Below are 16,939 nucleotides of genomic sequence, written 5' to 3' on the forward strand. Positions count from 1 at the left end.
CCAGTGCGAGAGAAAGTAGCCCTCAAAGGGTGGTGCCTGAGCAGGTAACGCTTCGGCACCTTAGCCTTTCACAGGCCAGTCTAGAGATCATACAGGGCGCCAGGAGCAAAGCTACCAGGGCCCACTACAAAAGCAAACAGACCAGCTTCTGCCACTGGGCAGACTCCAGGGGAAACAACCCTCTGGTGTGCACCCTGGACGACATGCTCTCTTTGGCAGCGCACCTCGCCCACAAGGGCTTGAAGGTTGACACCTGCCGCATATACCTTGCAGCCATTGGGGCTTACAGGAACACAGAGGACAGCATTTTTCCTCCTCCAACCCTATAGTCAAGAAACCTCTGAAAGGACTTGCAATGCTCTACCAACCCGTCAACAGACTGCACCGTGTGTGGGACCTTAACATAGTCTGGGGCGTCCTCGTGCACAAACCGTTCGAGCCAATGGCGTCCGTGGACATCCGGCTGGTTACCATCAAGAAGGTCTTACTAGTCGGCCTCGGCTCGTAGAGTCAGCGAAATCCAGGCGCTGGTCGCCTCTGAATCATATACTACCTTTCACAAGGACAAGTTAGTCCTGCGGACACACCCGGCATTTCTGCCCAAGGTGCCGTCTGCTTTCCACTTGAACGAGGATATAGTCCTTCCTACATTTTTTCCCGATCCCAAGGACGAAGCACAGAGAGTGCTGCACTGCCTGGATGTCAGGCATGCCCTGACATTCTACTTGGACAGGACCAAGGGCTTCCGTAAATCAGATGCCCTGTTTGTCACTTTTGGAGGCTCAAGACCAGGCTATCAGGCCTCTAAGGCTTCCATATCCAGCTGGATGGTCTCTGCCATCAAAGAAGCATATGAGGGCCAGCACAAGCCGCTCCCGGCCAACATGCATGCCCACGCAGTCGGGGCCAAGGCAAGGGCCATTGCCTTCCAGCGCCATGTCCCTTGGGAAGTCATAAGCAGGGCGGCCACTTGGGCCTCTCCCTCGGCTTTCTGCAAGCATTACTTGTTTGGATGCCGGCTCTAGATCTGATGTGGCCTTCGGACAGGCGATTCTCAGGAACCTTTTTGTTTGAGGGTCTCCTCTCCACCCTGGGGCTACAATCAGTTGTAATCGCCCATACAGTATGGAGGAAAGAGACGGGACGTAAGAGTAATTATAAGTTACTCACCGTAGTGACTAACGTACTCTTAATCCATAGTCCACTTTCCTCCATACGTCCCACCATCCTACCCCCTAATAATACTGGTGTCATTAGTCAATGTTAAATCTATTGTCGACGCGCCAGTGGGGACTGAGGTGTGGCGCCGGAGGGCGGAGTCAGGGCAACGCATCATGCTCCCTGGGCCGCACCCCTGCAGGGGAAGAAGATTTTTTCTGGTGAAAAAGGTTCCGTCTCCCGGCCCTTGGAAGGGACCCCCATACAGTATGGAGGAAAGCGGACTATGAGTATGTTAGTCACTACGGTGAGTAACTTATAAAATCTTTTATAGAAAATGTTAAAAATTGGTATTTGAAATAAAATATTTTGATTATATCATGTGTTTTATATACAATGTTTGAGAGATTTGTGGAACCCATTTGATCAAAAATACCAGGCAATTTAGAAGTACGTATGTGTCCCTTTTGTTAAGGTATTACGAGGGCAGGGCTACTCTCTTTGGTTTGTTATTTATTTCAGGACAGAGAGGGAAAGATTTGCAATTGAAATATCTTTCGAAGATCTACTAATGGTGGCTAGTTCCTTAAGATGGCCGTGCCACAAATGCTTTCGCTTGTTTTTTGGCCATATTGTTCATTGGCCTTCTTCCTGCCTTCTTAGGTCAAGAAATGCCTTATATGGAAATCCATTTCCCAGGTAAAGCTGTGCCTTTTGTGGGCTAAGGGGCAGTTACTGTGTGTGGTCAGAGGAAGGGACTGGGGCTGTCTAGTCCCAATCCATATCCCTAGTGTCGGAATATCTGATGCTGGGCAGATGTTGTGGCCAATAGTTATTAATTATTGGTAGCCACTGACTGTTTGAATAGTGCAGATCCTTTCCATTGGTGTGCTTGGGCTTGCTCCCAGCCCAAATCTTAGCTAAAAGGAGGGATCCTGCAGCTATTCATCAGATCATCATTGGGGCCAAGTCCCAGATAGAAAAGAGCAGCGTGCTGACAACCAAATTACCCCTGCAGCTCACTAGCACCAACTTCAGAGCTGTCCCAGTGAAGCCCTTCTCCTCTATCCTGATCTCAAGAAGGCCTTTGTTGGTGCTTCAACCCTTGGACAGGTGGGAACAACCAGTCGTGACCCCTACTTGAGGCTCCGTGCCTGCTGAGCCTTCAGAGGTGTCCCTGAACCAACCGGTGGACTGACCAGCTCTCTGCCGGACTACCTTGCTGCAGCCAATGTTCCGAGCAGTGTCTTAGAAATTTGCAGATCTCCAACCTGTGCCATAATTCGCCCGCTCCTGCATTTTCAGCCGTCTCACTCCAAGGTAGGCTGAGCTTGGCGTTTTGGGGGGGCGCTACTTTGTTTGCTGCTGTAGGATTGCCTGTCACCACCTGACCATGGTGACCTTCATTGGATCGTGTTTCCTTTGTGTTCCTGAGGTATCCTGAGACTGTCTCTCCTGAAGAAGTCTTTGTTTGTCTTCATTTGGGTATTTATTTATACCACACTTATAAAGCCCATGGTCGCCCGAGGGCATCATGGGGCTACCCAGTAGAAAAGAAACTAGAACAGATAGGTCTTCAAAGCTCTCCTAAAGGCCAGATAATCATCCATCCTCTGCATGGCCAGAGTGAGAGAGTTCCACAGGATGGCACCCGCCACCAAGAAGGCCCTACCGCCAACACGGGACAGTCCAAAGGGACCTCCACACCAGAAAAGATTTGGCAGAGCAAAGAGAACAGCGAGGTGTTAGGGAGAATTCTCATTTATGGCTAATTTCCCTTACCTAGTGAGTCCCTCAGCAGCTTTGCTGGATTTCTGGGGTTTAATTTTTCCACCTGGTAAGAGTGTGAACCTTTCTTTCCCACTGTATTTTTGTGTGTGTTGTACTTTTTGTGCTCATGGGCTATGGGGGTCTCACCAACTCCCTAGGCATCTTCTTTTTACTTGTGTGTCACACAGCACCTTTAGTGCAGTGACACAGGGATGTCTTTTCGACTTCCCTTGTGATCTCCATTTTCTGGGGGTGACTACTGTCCCCCAGAAACATGTAAAGTTGCCATTAACTTTATATAGTCACTCTTTAACCACAGACCCAGTACACCCCATCTTACATGGAGTATTGGAAAGGCTTAACTCCTACCCCTTTTTGTCTATGCCTCATGGAGCCTTGTTTCGCTCCCTTAACATTAAGACTTGGCTGGTGGCAGTGGTATCTACCCTACCTTTTCTACCGCGCTTATCTTATATAACGTGGTAATGTTTTAGGCTATTATAGTAGCCTCGAACATAAAACCTGCTTGACCATATATGTTTTATTTTGGCCCCGGTTGTGTTTAGTCGCCGTTTCTTTTTGTTTAAGTCTTTCTTGTTGTTTGCTTTTCGCGCCAAACCAGGTTTGGTTTCCTTGTTTGCCGTCCTTTGGGGGGGCTTTTGCGAAGAAGCCCTTCTTTGCCGTCTGGGTGTCTAGGTGGGATGAATGTGAGGGAGGGGTTTAGTCACCCCCTGCACAGGGTCTCCTTGGAGACCCAAGTTGCACTTGGTGTTCATTGGCTGAGGTGGTTGTCCGGGCTGGACAACCCCCCTGCTGTGTGATGGACAGCCAGGCTGTGTGAATGGGGGATTTTGGCATAAAAGGCAGGACTCTTGGGCTGGAAGTCAGAGTCGCCACTGGAACTACAAGAACCAAAGAGAAGCAGAGAAGAAGACGGCTGCTGCAATTCCTGGATGCCCGGTGAAGCCCTGCTGCAGTCCTGAGCTATCTACCCTTCAACGACAGAGAAGATCCAGTCCAGAGTCTTCTTTCCTTGAGCCTGGTGGGATCAACCAGCTCACCTTCTACAGCCAGACAATGCTCTTCTGGTTCAAAATCACGGCACAGAGCTGTAGTGGTCCGGATAGCCATCAGAAGAGCCCTCTCCTGTTTTTAAGGAGCGCACCTTTTATTCATCGTTGCTTTGCTGCTGCTGGCTTCATCCCTGGGTAGTGCAGATCGCTCCAGGCGTCGTCCTTCTTGTCCCCACGACTGAAGCTCCAGGAACCGTGAGTCTGCAGGAGCTACCAGGAACAACTGCCGTAGCACCATATTTCATCATCTGAATAAGGTACTGTGTCCATTTGGTCGTTCTCTCCGTCCGACCTTGAAGAATTGGGGTGAACCCTTTTCCTTTCCGAAGGCTTGCCCTTTATTTCTTCCGTCTTATAACTTTTGCCTCCCTTTGACAATATCCAGTACTCCTGGCAACGTGAATCTTGAACTGTTCTCACCGTGTGATCCTTGACAACAGAGCCCCTGCTCCATTTGACACTGGCGCAGGCCTATTGACTTTTATCTGCCTCTTAGAACACGTCCTTTGATTCTATTGCCTTGACAAAATTATTGCCTACGATTGTTATCCCCTATTCCCTTGTTTTTATTCTATTTGCTAAGTGTGTTTGACTACGGTTACATTTCTTTCCGTGGGTACTTTTTTCTTTCGTAAAACCGAACTGTCATTACTGTCAAAAAGTGATTGCGTATTAACCCCCGGTAATTGTTTCTCAACACCGGTCTGTCAAATCCTAATGTACTTACCTTGAATTGACCTGAACAAGAGGAATTGGTTGTGTGTAGTATATTTACAGTGTGGTTTGATTTAATAGAAGTGAAGTGTTTTGTGAACAGATGGTTTAAAAATAAATGTACTTATATTTTTTAACCAGAAACCTTGAATCAGTGTTTGCTTGACTCACAGTAATTGTAGTCCTTTGTGTAATCCCTATTACTGCTCATTTGTTCTTGAGATAAGTCTGGCTGCTCAGCCATTGCTACCACTTTACTGTGTAGTACAGGTGTGAACCAAAGGTGAAATTGTACTGCCACTTGTAGTCCTAATCTCATGTAGTGTTCCCTAAGGGTACTGCATGGGATTCTGCCTAACACGAGGTACTTAGTAACTTAGTCTGCAAAAAGGCTGCCCCGGTCCCATTAAGGGCACGACAAAACATGCAAAATGACTTAAACTGTACTCTTTTGGCCACTGGTAGCCGGTGGAGGCAGCGCAGTACTGGAGAAATGTGAACCCTCCAAGTGGTGGAAGTAGCCACCCGGGCTGCCAAATTTTGTAAAACTTGAAGGCGCCTAATCAAATAAGATGGCTTTCCCAGGAGCAGTGTATTGGAATCATCAAGAGATGATAGCACTAGCGAAGAGACCACCAGTGCCCGAAAGTGTGGGGGGTGCGGAGGGTAGGAACAGCAAACTTTCCACTGTATCTTAAGCTTGAGATGCCCCGCCTGACAGCTAGATCTGACCTGAGTGGCCATGGAGAGTTAGGATGCAGATCTTTAACATTAGGCACCGGAGTGGAGCATGAACCCAGTGACGAAGGACAGAAGAGAGGAGACCAAAGAGGAGCAGCATCAGGAGGACCCTCCACCAATAGCTCTGTGTTTTAAACGTTCAGTTTCAGCCAGTTCGAGGGCATACATTCCCCGACGGCCTAAACTTGACAGCCGTCTCCGGTACCTTCAAATCCAGGCGAACCAGGATCTGGGTAATATCGGCATAGGCATAGCAGGTGAAGCTGTGGGAGGCGATGAGCCTCACCAATGGCTGAACGTAGATGTTAAACAAAACAGGGCAGATAACGAAGCCTTGAGGAACCTCACAGAGAAGTGCAGTAGGAGCAGAGCGGAATGATTGTAAAGAGAGAGATTGGGTCTGATCCGATAGAAAACAGAGCCAGGCCAGTATCACCTCGTACAGCCCTGCCCCTGCAAGGCATCTCAGCAAGACTGCATGATCGATGGCTTCAAAGGCGGCTGACAGAGCAAGCTGAATTACTGCCCCTGGCCGCCCGAATCATGCAGTCGAACGAGATTGTCCACCACAGAGACCAGGACCCCTTCCGTACCGTGGCCCTGCCGGAACCCAGATTGGGAAGGGTGAAAGAAAGAAGATTTCTCCAAGAAAAGGCCAGAAAAGGACAGACAAGGGTCTCAAACAGCTTCATTAGAAGGCCATCTTTGTAAAGAATGTTCCTTCATTCAACGGGATCCGTGGCGTCCCGTTCAAGGAAGGAAAATCCTTTTTGTTTTTTAGCACCCTGGGTTACCGCTTTGGTAGCCCATGGTGCTAATGGCCTGAAGCCCCCATTCCAAAGGCTGAAACGGGGGGATAACGGCCCCCAGCCTTTGTTAATGGCCCTCACTTCGCTCAGTGCCGTTAACTTGGGCTGCCGGGCCGTTACCCCCCGTTCAATCCCTTGGAACGGGGCCTTAACGCTGTACAACAGAATAGCGTCAGGGTCTTAAACTGGAAGCTGTCCGGAACAGATTCCTGTGCATTCCTGTGAAACTAAATCCCTTGAAACAAAGTATGTCTGCTGTCTAGGTGACCCTCACGGTTGGAACAAGAACAGAAGAACAAACCTAGAACAAAGTCTGAAACCTACACAAGTGGAATCCGGAACATCCGAAACCAGGGGTAAATGTGTACATACCTGTTGCTTTCCCCCCATGTCTCTCGTGGGGTATTTTGTGTGTAAATTCCTGGCCCTAACTCACTGTGACCTGACCTTTGGTGGTGGAACCTGGGTTAAGGATCCTTCCCTAGGCCTACCGTAGTGTGTTGGATAGAGTTGAGTACTTAGATTAACTTTATTGAACTTTTATCTAACTTTGAGAACTTGCCATAATCACCACCACAGCCAACTGCATTTCTTTCTACATAAACTCACCTGAAGAAGTTATACTTCGGATCTGGTGACTTTTGGGCACAAGTGTCACATACTGAGCACCAGGTGAAGTAGCGGTCTTCTTCACAATGGTCCAGCCAGAGAAGGACAGACGTTACCCTGTTGGCCAACCAATTGAACAAAAGGTAAAATAGGAAGTTCTGGCTATTTTTTCTTGCATTTAACTACTCACCTGTATTGCACTGTTGAATCTTATGCAGTTCTATTCTCCCAATAGTGAATGTGTTCATATGTTTTGTAAGGGTTTGTGTGACAGTACGTACCTATGATTTTGATATGCTTAGTGCTTTAACTAAAGTCCCAATAAATAACTTTATTTTAGTATACCTTCTAATTAGAATTATTGGTGTTGCTCTGTGTGGACTCATTGTAGCCCTAGACCAACCACATACTTTTCCTGCGACTAAGCCTTGACGGCTCATTTACCTTACCTTGATTGGGCTGCCTAAAATCTCATTATGTTCATCATAATAGGGTGGCCTCCCAAAATCCACCCCCAGGTTTGATTTTTGGAATCCATCTTAATAGCTACCTTGGATGGCCTCTCGAAACTCTCCCTAAGGGCTGGTTCTGAAAATCCATCTTAATAATACACATACTGGAGAAATAGGGTTACAGGCAGCCCTACAACGAGCAGCGGACCTGGCACCTTTTGTCAAATACTCCAAACAGAGGAAGCAGTGGACACGTAGGAGCCTACTTACCTACTCAAAGCTCCATGGATATGTTTGGTAAGTGGTACCATTAGAGCTGTGCCAAAGTAAGGGACTCTACTGTTATTACTGTCTGATCCAAAATGAAAGCATAAGGTGAAATGAGTTACTAGGTGCAAAGAAGTATGGGTTGCAAAAGATATCTGTTTTTGAGTTGAAATATGTTTTAATTGCCTACCAAATGTTCATGGTGGAAATAGAAATTACTTTTTTATTTCCTTAAAAATAATGTTACTCCCAACCTTGATAATAGGTAGTGAAATATTGCAATTTGAAAATCTTTTGTGACGCCCTGGTCACAGCTAAGTTTCTCCTTCCATGGCATCTATCAACGTCTGTGCATGTGCTGCAGCAAATCTAGGCTCTTCAGTGAAGGAAACATCACACATTTTTTTCTTTATCTCCCACTCTGCCTTTTCAGGACTGCCCCAACCATGGGTTCAAGATGGGCATGAAACTGGAGGCGGTGGACCTGATGGAGCCACGGCTGGTATGCGTTGCCACGGTGCGTCGCGTGGTTCACAGACTTTTGCGCATCCACTTCGATGGCTGGGACACAGAATATGATCAATGGGTGGACTGTGAATCTCCTGATATCTACCCAGTTGGCTGGTGTGAGTTGACTGGGTACCAGCTGCAGCCACCTGTTGTACCTGGTGAGTATCTCAGGGAGAAAAACTAAATGGGAGTGGTGGTAACAAAGGCACTCCACAAATAAACTTTTTAGCAACAGAAAGAAATGAAAAATGCTATATTATACAGTTGGTCTGTAGTCTCACAGAATCGTACTCTTACAGGAAAACCATTTTCGGTACATTTTTCTGGTCTGGTAGAGAAGGGCCTTTAAGCACTGCTTGTGTTTTCATATCTATGTATTTTTTAAGAAAAGGTGTTTCATTTTCTTTGTATTTTTGGGTCAACTTCCCTCTCCTGTGCCTTGACTGCCAGCTGGAGAACCAAAGCCACTGAGAGAAGCTTTGGCACCATCAGAGCCCAAGGACCCTACTCCATCTGCATATTCTTGTGTCAAATTCCCTCTCCTGTGCCTTGGCTGCCAGGTGGAGACCAAAAGGCACTAAGAGAAGCTTTGGCACCATCAGAGCCCAAGGACTCGACCTGCATATCGGGCACGTTCTGCAGTGCTGAAAGAAGATTGCATTTTGATGTCCCCAACGTCGGAGGCCAAGAGACATGGTTTCATGGAACACTGCATCAAGATGGTGTTCAAGTACTTTTGTGCCACATGTCCATGTGCCATCGGGATGCTGTGCAGAAATAACCAAGTGGTGTCCAATAGCTTGTATGGTCCTTAAGGTGGTTTAGACCATGATACCGAGTTTAACTGTTTAGGTTATCAAGATGGATCCTGAGGATTGTAAATCCCCGACACCCTGCATGCCTCCACCCACCATCTAGATACGCAAGTGTCATTTAAAGCTTTAATGCAAAAGCCTTGTGTTAGGCAACAATTGAGGTAGTAACCCTGTGGGATACTACACAACCCTTGCCCTCTTGGTATTAGGTACACAAAGCCACAAACCCCATAGGGAAAAAGAGAGTGCATCACATAGGGAGGAAGAGAGTGCATCCCACAGGGAAAACATCAGTGTTTCCCAGGAGGAGGGTACCTTGGCTGCAACTATGAAACACAAGAAGCAACCTACACCAGAACTACACCTGGCTCCAGTCGCTATCCCAAGTTCCTCACAGTGGTAGACTGATGATATAGATAGAGTGATGAGAAGCATGCCCTTTATGACCGATTTTTGTGAGGAAAACCCCCAATCAATGGGTAGTCTTTTGAACACACCATCAACTACCAGGGCGACAATGTCTCAACCCCCAGCAAAAAGAGCCCAGACAGACCCCTTTCAAAACACCCCTCAGCAGGGCCCAAATCAATTTGATCTCTATGACCCTTATACAGATTCTGATGATCAAGAGAACCTAGGGGAGGTAGATCGTTATTTTGATGACGAGGAAGAAAACGTCTAAGTCTTACCCTATCCAGATCATGTAGAACCGCCAGTGGCAGATTCATCAGTTGACAACCAACTTCAATTTAATGACGTGCTGCTAAAGGCAGTAGAGCATTTTCAAATTCAAACACAGGAAAGAGAAGTCGACAAAGACTTTGTCTATTGGGTGCCAAAAAAGCTGTAACCCAATTTATACCATTATTAAAATCCATACAAAGAAGGATTCAACCCTCTCTAGAAAACCCTAACCTCACACGGGCAGTAAACCCCAGAATTGAAAATATGTTCCTCCCAGCCCCATTAGATCACCTCTACATAAAGGGTCAATCAAGAAAGAGGGCAGGAACACCACTCGCTTCATCGGAAGCACCTCCCCCAATAAAACGAATAAGAAACCATACACTTTGTGGAAGAAAAGTGGCCACCTCTGCAGCTTTTCAAACAAGAATTGCCAACAACAGCACTCTGCTGGCCATTTACAAATGCCACAATTGGGAGGAAATGGCCACCTCAAGGGCCTCGGCTCCAGAACTATAAAAATCTCAACTGTCTCTCTCAGTATCAGAGGGTAAGGCTAGATCTAACTGCATCTTTAAAAAATATGTTGATGCAGCTGACAACGCAGGCAGAATTATAGCAGAGGGCACATTTATAAAGCGCCATGCATGGCTGTACCAGTCAGGATTCAGATTGGAGACACAGGCAACCCTCCTCAATATGCCGATAGAGCCTAACATGCTTTTCGGCAAAGCAGTGGAGGATGCATTAAAGAGTGCAAAGGTCTTTCTTATGACACTCTTAAGTCTCTGGGTCTACTCACCAATAAACCCATGGGCCAAAGGGGTGGATATCATTTTCGTCGTTTCAGCGGCCAAAATTTGCAGCAAGGATCCGGATATAACCAAGGTCAGGGTTCATCCTGGGGTTCCAATCAAGGACAATCATCTCAAGATTTCCAGAGGGGCCAGCAAACATCTCTTAGCCCGGGCAGATCCTCCTCTACCAGTGGGTGGGTCCACCCCCCCAAAGCAATGACCACCCGCTTCAGGTACCTTCCCATGTCACTCCAGTAGGAGAACGGATAACACACTTCACCCACGCATGGCAGGGAATCACCTCAGACAAGCTGGTGCTTTCTACCGTAGCTGGCGGTTATTGCATAGAACTACTAAAGCGTCCCTCTTTCCGCCCCCACAAGGGAGGAGCAGCGCACTCTCCTGGAAGAGATCACATCGCTGATGTTAAAGGACGCCGTCGAAATCGTCCCTGCGAACCAGTTAAACAAGGGTATTTATACAACGTACTTCCTTGTGCCCAAAAATATCTAACAATGTGCCCTGTATTAGACATGCGCCCTGCAAACACCTATGTCAAGCCACAACAATTCTGCATGACAACGCTACAAGAAGTAATCCCGCTGCTAAAGCAAGGGGACTACATGGAAACCTTGGATATGAAAGATGCTTATTTTCATATTTCAATGTTCCCATCGCAAAGAAGATTCTTGCGTTTCAAGATGGCAAACCAGCACTACCAATTCAAGGTGCTACCCTTCGGTATAGCTTTAGCTCCAAGGGTATTCACCAAGGTACTGGCAGTGGTGGCAGCGCACCTGCGCAGGGAAGCAATACCAGTGTACCCTTACCTGGATGACTAGCTGCTCACAGGAGAAACAACCCAAATTTGCAAAATGTACAGAGAGCAATTAACATTCTTTTTCAATTGGGCTTCTTGATAAACGAGAAAAAATCAAGCCTCCTACCAAACAAGACAAAACAGTTCTCAGGAGCTGTCATAAAAACAGAAGAAGGGCTAGTCTTTCCATCAAAGGTAAGAATCCAAAACATACTACTGCAAATACCTCAGTATCAAGCCGGTCAGCAGATAAATGTACGCAAAGCGATGCGTTTGCTCGGCATGTTGGCATCTTGCATTTACCTGGTCCCACAAGCATGATTGCGCATGCGCACGATGCAGGAGTGGTTGGCGAAACAGCGGTCTCAGGCAAGTGGTCAGTGGTACAATCTAGTGGTTGTTTTTCGCCAACACAAGTACAAACCTTACGCTGGTGGACAAAGGAGAACCTGTTGAAGGGAAAACCCTTCCACGACCCAGCGGTGCCAGCAGTTGTTATAACAGACGCATCACTCTCCGAGTGGGGGGCCCATCACCTTCATCTCACAGCACATGGTCTGTGGACTGAGCACATAACCGTATCCACCTGCTGGAACTTCTAGCAATATTCCAAGCTCTCCAAGCTTTCGAAAGACACCTAACAAACCAGTCGGTACAAGTTCTCACAGACAGCACCACTGCAATTTTCTATATCAATAAGCAGGGGGGCACACATTCGCCAAATGGGTCCAAGCTAGCACAGAAAATATGGAAGTGGGCACTCAAACGGGAGATGTTCCTGACTTCCCAACATGTTACAGGGGAACTCAACACCCTAGCGGACTCATTAGGCAGAGATCTTCTACCAGAAGATCACGAGTGGCAACTCGACAGAGATGTCGTACACCACATTTTCTCACAGTGGGGTTTCCCCATGCTATACTTTTTAGCCACAAGAGAAAACAGGCAAAGCCCAGACTTAGCGTCCAGGTTTCCCCAATCAGACTCCAAGGGGAACTCCCTATGGATGAGTTGGTCAGGGAAATTTGCCTACGCTTTTCCCCCAACTCCACTTATGAATAGGGTGGTGAACAAGATTCACAAAGAACAAATGACGCTGATCCTAGTTGCTCCCATGTGGACGAGACAACCTTGGATCTGCGCAAATTGGCGATGTGCAATTCGATCAAGCTCCCGTGCCCGACCAACTTGCTTTGCCAGCACGGGGGAACAACATTACAGCCTCAACCTCACTCACTGAACTTGGCAGCATGGCTCCTGAGGTCATAGAGTTTGGACATCTTAACTTACCTCAAATGTCTATGGATATCCTCAAGGAGGCACGTAAACCAAACACCAGGCTCTGCTATTTTGACAAGTGGAGACGATTTGTAATTTGGTGCCAGTCAAAGCAAATAAACCAAATAGAATGTACTCCACCTCACATTCTCCACTACATGCTCCACCTATTAGACTCAGGGTTAGTATTTAACTCAATAAAGGTTCATCTGGCTGCGCTATCTGCATACACCACCTCTCAAAATAAGGTGTCATGGTGGAAAGTACCTGTCATTACGGCATTCATGGAGGGAGTAAAGAGACTCCACCTGCCTATATGAAACCCACCGCCAGGCTGGAACCTCAACGTAGTACTTGCAAAACTCATGGGAGCCCCCTTTGAGCCTCTGCATAAGTCAATCCTTAAACATCTCACGTATAAAACGGCTTTCTTGGTGGTGATCACCTCCATAAGGAGAGCCAGCGAACTTCAAGCATTGTCAGTGCAAGACCCTTTCTTTGCTACACAAAGACAAATTGGTTTTGAGAACACACCCTAGGCTTTCACCTAAGTTAATTTCAAAATTCCAAATAAACCAATCCATTGAGCTACCAGCCTTCTTTCAGAACCCAACAAGTTCAGCTGAGAAAAAACTCCATTCACTAGATGTAAGGAGGGCGGTCCTTTAGTATGTAAATATGACCAGACTGCTCAGGAAAACAGACCAACTGTTTGTGTCCGTAGCTCCAGGCAGAGAAGGAGACCGGATCGCCAAGAATTCCATCTCCAGATGGATAGTCGGATGCATACAGCTCTGATACTCTTTATCAAGCAAACCACTGCCTTTCACACCGAGAGCTCACTCCACAAGGGGTACAGGAGCTACACTAGCCTTTATCGCAAACGTCCCGCTGGATGCCATTTGCAAAGCAGTGACATGGAGCTCAGTACACACTTTAACTCAGCACTATTGCATTGACACACATTCTAAAACAGATACTCAGGTGGGACAAGCGATTCTAAAACATCTATTCGAGGGTATTGGTTCCTCCGACATATTCCACATCTATGACAGGTAATCACCACAGATGTGCTGCTTTGAAAAATGTTCGGCTCCTGCGTTGTTGATGTCGATTCACTGTCCTCGAGGGCCTCCGTCGAGCCGACGTCACCGGATGTTATAAGTAGGACGCACAACGCCCGTAGCCTCAGTTCTGTTTTTTCCGCAAACTTGTTCGCTTCCGAAATCTCTGCAGGCCTCGGTTCTTCTGTTCTATCGGTTCTTCAAACTTTGTGAAGATATCATGTCTTTGTCGTCTTCTACCCTGCGGTCGAGATTCAAGAAGTGTCGGGACTGCGGTTCCAAGATTTCGCTTACGGAACCGCACAACGTCTGCCTCTGGTGCCTCGGCAAGGACCATGCCACCGAGGACCGTAAGTCCAGGGGGTCTCGGTCCTGGAGTGGTTCCCGCCATTCCTCCACCTCCTCGAGGCACTCGCAGAAGCGTCGTCACCGGTCGCCTTCCCTGTCCTCGTCCGACGGGTTGCTTGTCTCAACAAGCATTCCTCTCCTGCGGAATGGGACGCATTTCGTAAGGAGATGATGGCGATTTTCGAATCGCAGGGCTCTGTTCTGTCCGTTCTAGCTTCCACTAGATGTCGGCCTATGCATAGCATGTGAATATAAGCAGATACAAGCATCAGAAATACGATTACAGTGAGTAATGTACCCCATATAAACATATTTCTGAGGCTGGTGGAATCTGCTTAGATCACATGCTGTGCATAGGGCGACATCTAGTGGAAGCTGCAGAGTATTACAGTTGTTGTTTTCAAAACTCGAAAAGGGACGTCGACAGGGTGTGCCAGTAAACTATCCCTAATGTGACGTCCACTGTACCCATGATCCATCACGCGTCGGGATCCCTCGTTTTTTTTTTTTCCGCCATTCTAGACGGACGCGTATAGTGGAGTTCCTTTCGGTGTAAAGCCATTGACTATTTACAATTAGCGATAGTATTTCTTTCTATCCTTTCACTGAACTCCGAAAGACCACGCCAGTGAAGACAGAGAAACTGCCCGTCGAAGACTACCCCGACGGACTGTTTGGCCTTGGAAGGCAGCCCCGGGCCTCGACCCAGACAGTAGGGAGAGAGGGGGGAGGCCATTTTAGGATGCATATACTCACCTTCCTACACTGCCATAACCTATAATTATGGAAAATACACCTTTTAAATTTTGCCTAAGTATAATCGGAAATTCCCGTGGTTAGGCAAAAACTTAAGTTTGTAACTTGTGTCTTCCAAGAGACCACGTTGAAAAGTCTTGTTGAGCGTGCAGGCTCTTCAAGCCAAAAACATTACAGGACTGCTCCACAAAACGCTGGGACCACTACGCCAGGCAGCTCAAGGCCATGGAGGTGCAAGACGCCTTTAGCGATGGCAGCAATGCCGTCCTTTCAAAGACGAGGACAACGGAGTAGCTCCAGCTACTCAAGCGCAGGCCCTCGACCCCATAGGACAGGCCGGAAGCCATGTTATGGGGACAACACCTGGCGGCGGTAGCGCTACAAAGCCACACACCACTAAGCACATAAGCCCAAGTCGAGACTCGACACATGGGTCGAGTGATTGACAACGTTCGACACCCAGGGAAAGGTCCGCTGAGTCCCGGTCCTCTGAGCAATCTCGCTTGAGATCGCCACACGACGGGGCACAACCGTCGAAAGACGGCAAGGGTGTCGATCGCAAAACTCCCTCCGAAGGTCGATCATCCGCGGACAAGGCCTTGGGCATACCAGCATCCGAAATTCGACGCTCTGTTTCAGATAAGGTAGCAGGCCCCATAAAGTCTGTAAAACACTCCTCTGGGCCCCACGAGGGGGTGGGACACCATAAAAAGTCCTCTAAAACTCCCCATAGGGTCAAGAGCCCTCCTAAGGAAAATACACCTGAGAAGGAGAAGTCTGCACAATCCAGGCCCATACAAAACCCTAGAGAATCTAGGCCTAAGGTAATAGCTCCCACAGGTGAGGATTTAGGACTTTCCCCTCAATCTGTCGAAATCCCAAGTTCCAAAGAATGGTCTTTACAAGATATTGACAGAGTGATGAAAAGAATGATCTTTATGGCCAATTGTTTCGAAAAGAACCCTGATTACCTTCAGAGCTTCAACTCAAGGCTCGTTCAAATGTTCCTTTACAGTGTACAGTCATAGATCTCTATGACCCTGAATCAGACCAAGAAGATCTCTCCATTGTAGAGGCAGCTGACCCTCAATTCATTTTGAGGATACAGAGGACCCTTATTATGGGGTTGACGAGGACCAAGAGGCAGACCAAGAGACCAATATGTACCCCATAGATTCCCCTCTTAACCAAGACACTCCAGTTGTCGATTCTCCTATTGATAATCAACCCCTCCTCAATGAAGTACTAGCTAAGGCGGCTGAGCACTTTCAGATTGACACCTACGACGTACAGGAGGATAAAGACGTTGCAGAACAGATCCTTGGGGTCAAAAAGACAGTGGCCCAGTTTATCCCGCTACTGAAATCAGTGCAGCGCAGAATTCAACCTTGTTTAGAAGCCCCTAATCTCACACGGGCCGTAAACCCATGTGTTGAAAAATTATTAAGGCCTGCACAGTCAGACCCACTATATATTAGAGGGCAACTGAAACCAGACTCCTTAGTTGTGACAGCAACTAGAAAGAGAGAAGGCACACCCCTTTCTTCCTCCGAGACTCCACCCGATAAGGAGAGCAAAAAGATCTACGTCATGGACAGTAAGGTCGCCTCCTCTGCAGCCTATCAAACCAGGATAGCGAACAATGCAACTCTCTTGGCTAGTTCCAACTGCCACAAGTGAGAGGAAATGTCTGCTTTACTTTGTCTGCCCCAGAGCCAATCAAATCACAACTAGCACAGGTGGCTGCAGATGGGAGGGCTGTGTCTAGCTGTCTCCTTAAAACAAATTTTGACGCGGCAGAAAATGCCGGAATAGTTATTGCGCAAGGGACCGTTATTTAAAGGCATGCAAGGCTGCGCCAGTCCGGGTTTAGACCAGAAATGCAGGCCACTCTAATAAACATGCCAGTGGAACCTAACGTGCTCTTCGCTAAGGCCGTAGAAGACGCACTTAAAACAGCAAAGGACGAGTATGACACTCTTAAATCTTTAGGTCAACTCACTAACAAGCCTTCTGGACAAAGGGGTAACAGAAATCTTTTGCCGTTTTCGAGGCCAAAACTCCCAACGAGGATCCAGCTACAATCAAGGTCAGGGTTCCTCCTGGGGAATTAATCGAGGCCAATCCTCCCAGGGATATCCCAGAGGACAACGCAGAGGTCGTGGTCGGGACAGAGGCCCTGCCGAGGTAGCACACCACCTCACAGCAAATGACATTCCGCTCCAGGTGCCCTCCCATGCTTCTCCAGTAGGAGGACGCATTTCCAGCTTCACC

General features: G+C 47.6%; 1 protein-coding gene across 2 annotated transcripts in view; it reads left to right on the top strand.

Annotated features, from left to right (window-relative positions):
• The window catches only part of L3MBTL2 (L3MBTL histone methyl-lysine binding protein 2), a 1,258,415-nt gene that overhangs the window by 1,000,953 nt on the left and 240,523 nt on the right, over positions 1 to 16,939 (top strand). For both annotated transcript variants that reach the window (XM_069654433.1, XM_069654434.1), the window contains exon 15: positions 8,027 to 8,261. In XM_069654433.1, the coding sequence (XP_069510534.1) occupies positions 8,027 to 8,261 (235 nt within the window). The remainder of the gene's footprint in view (positions 1 to 8,026; positions 8,262 to 16,939) is intronic.

This window comes from Ambystoma mexicanum, chromosome 3q (genome assembly GCF_040938575.1).
Source record: "Ambystoma mexicanum isolate Mex_15411 chromosome 3q, UKY_AmexF1_1, whole genome shotgun sequence".
Lineage (NCBI taxonomy): Eukaryota > Metazoa > Chordata > Amphibia > Caudata > Ambystomatidae > Ambystoma > Ambystoma mexicanum.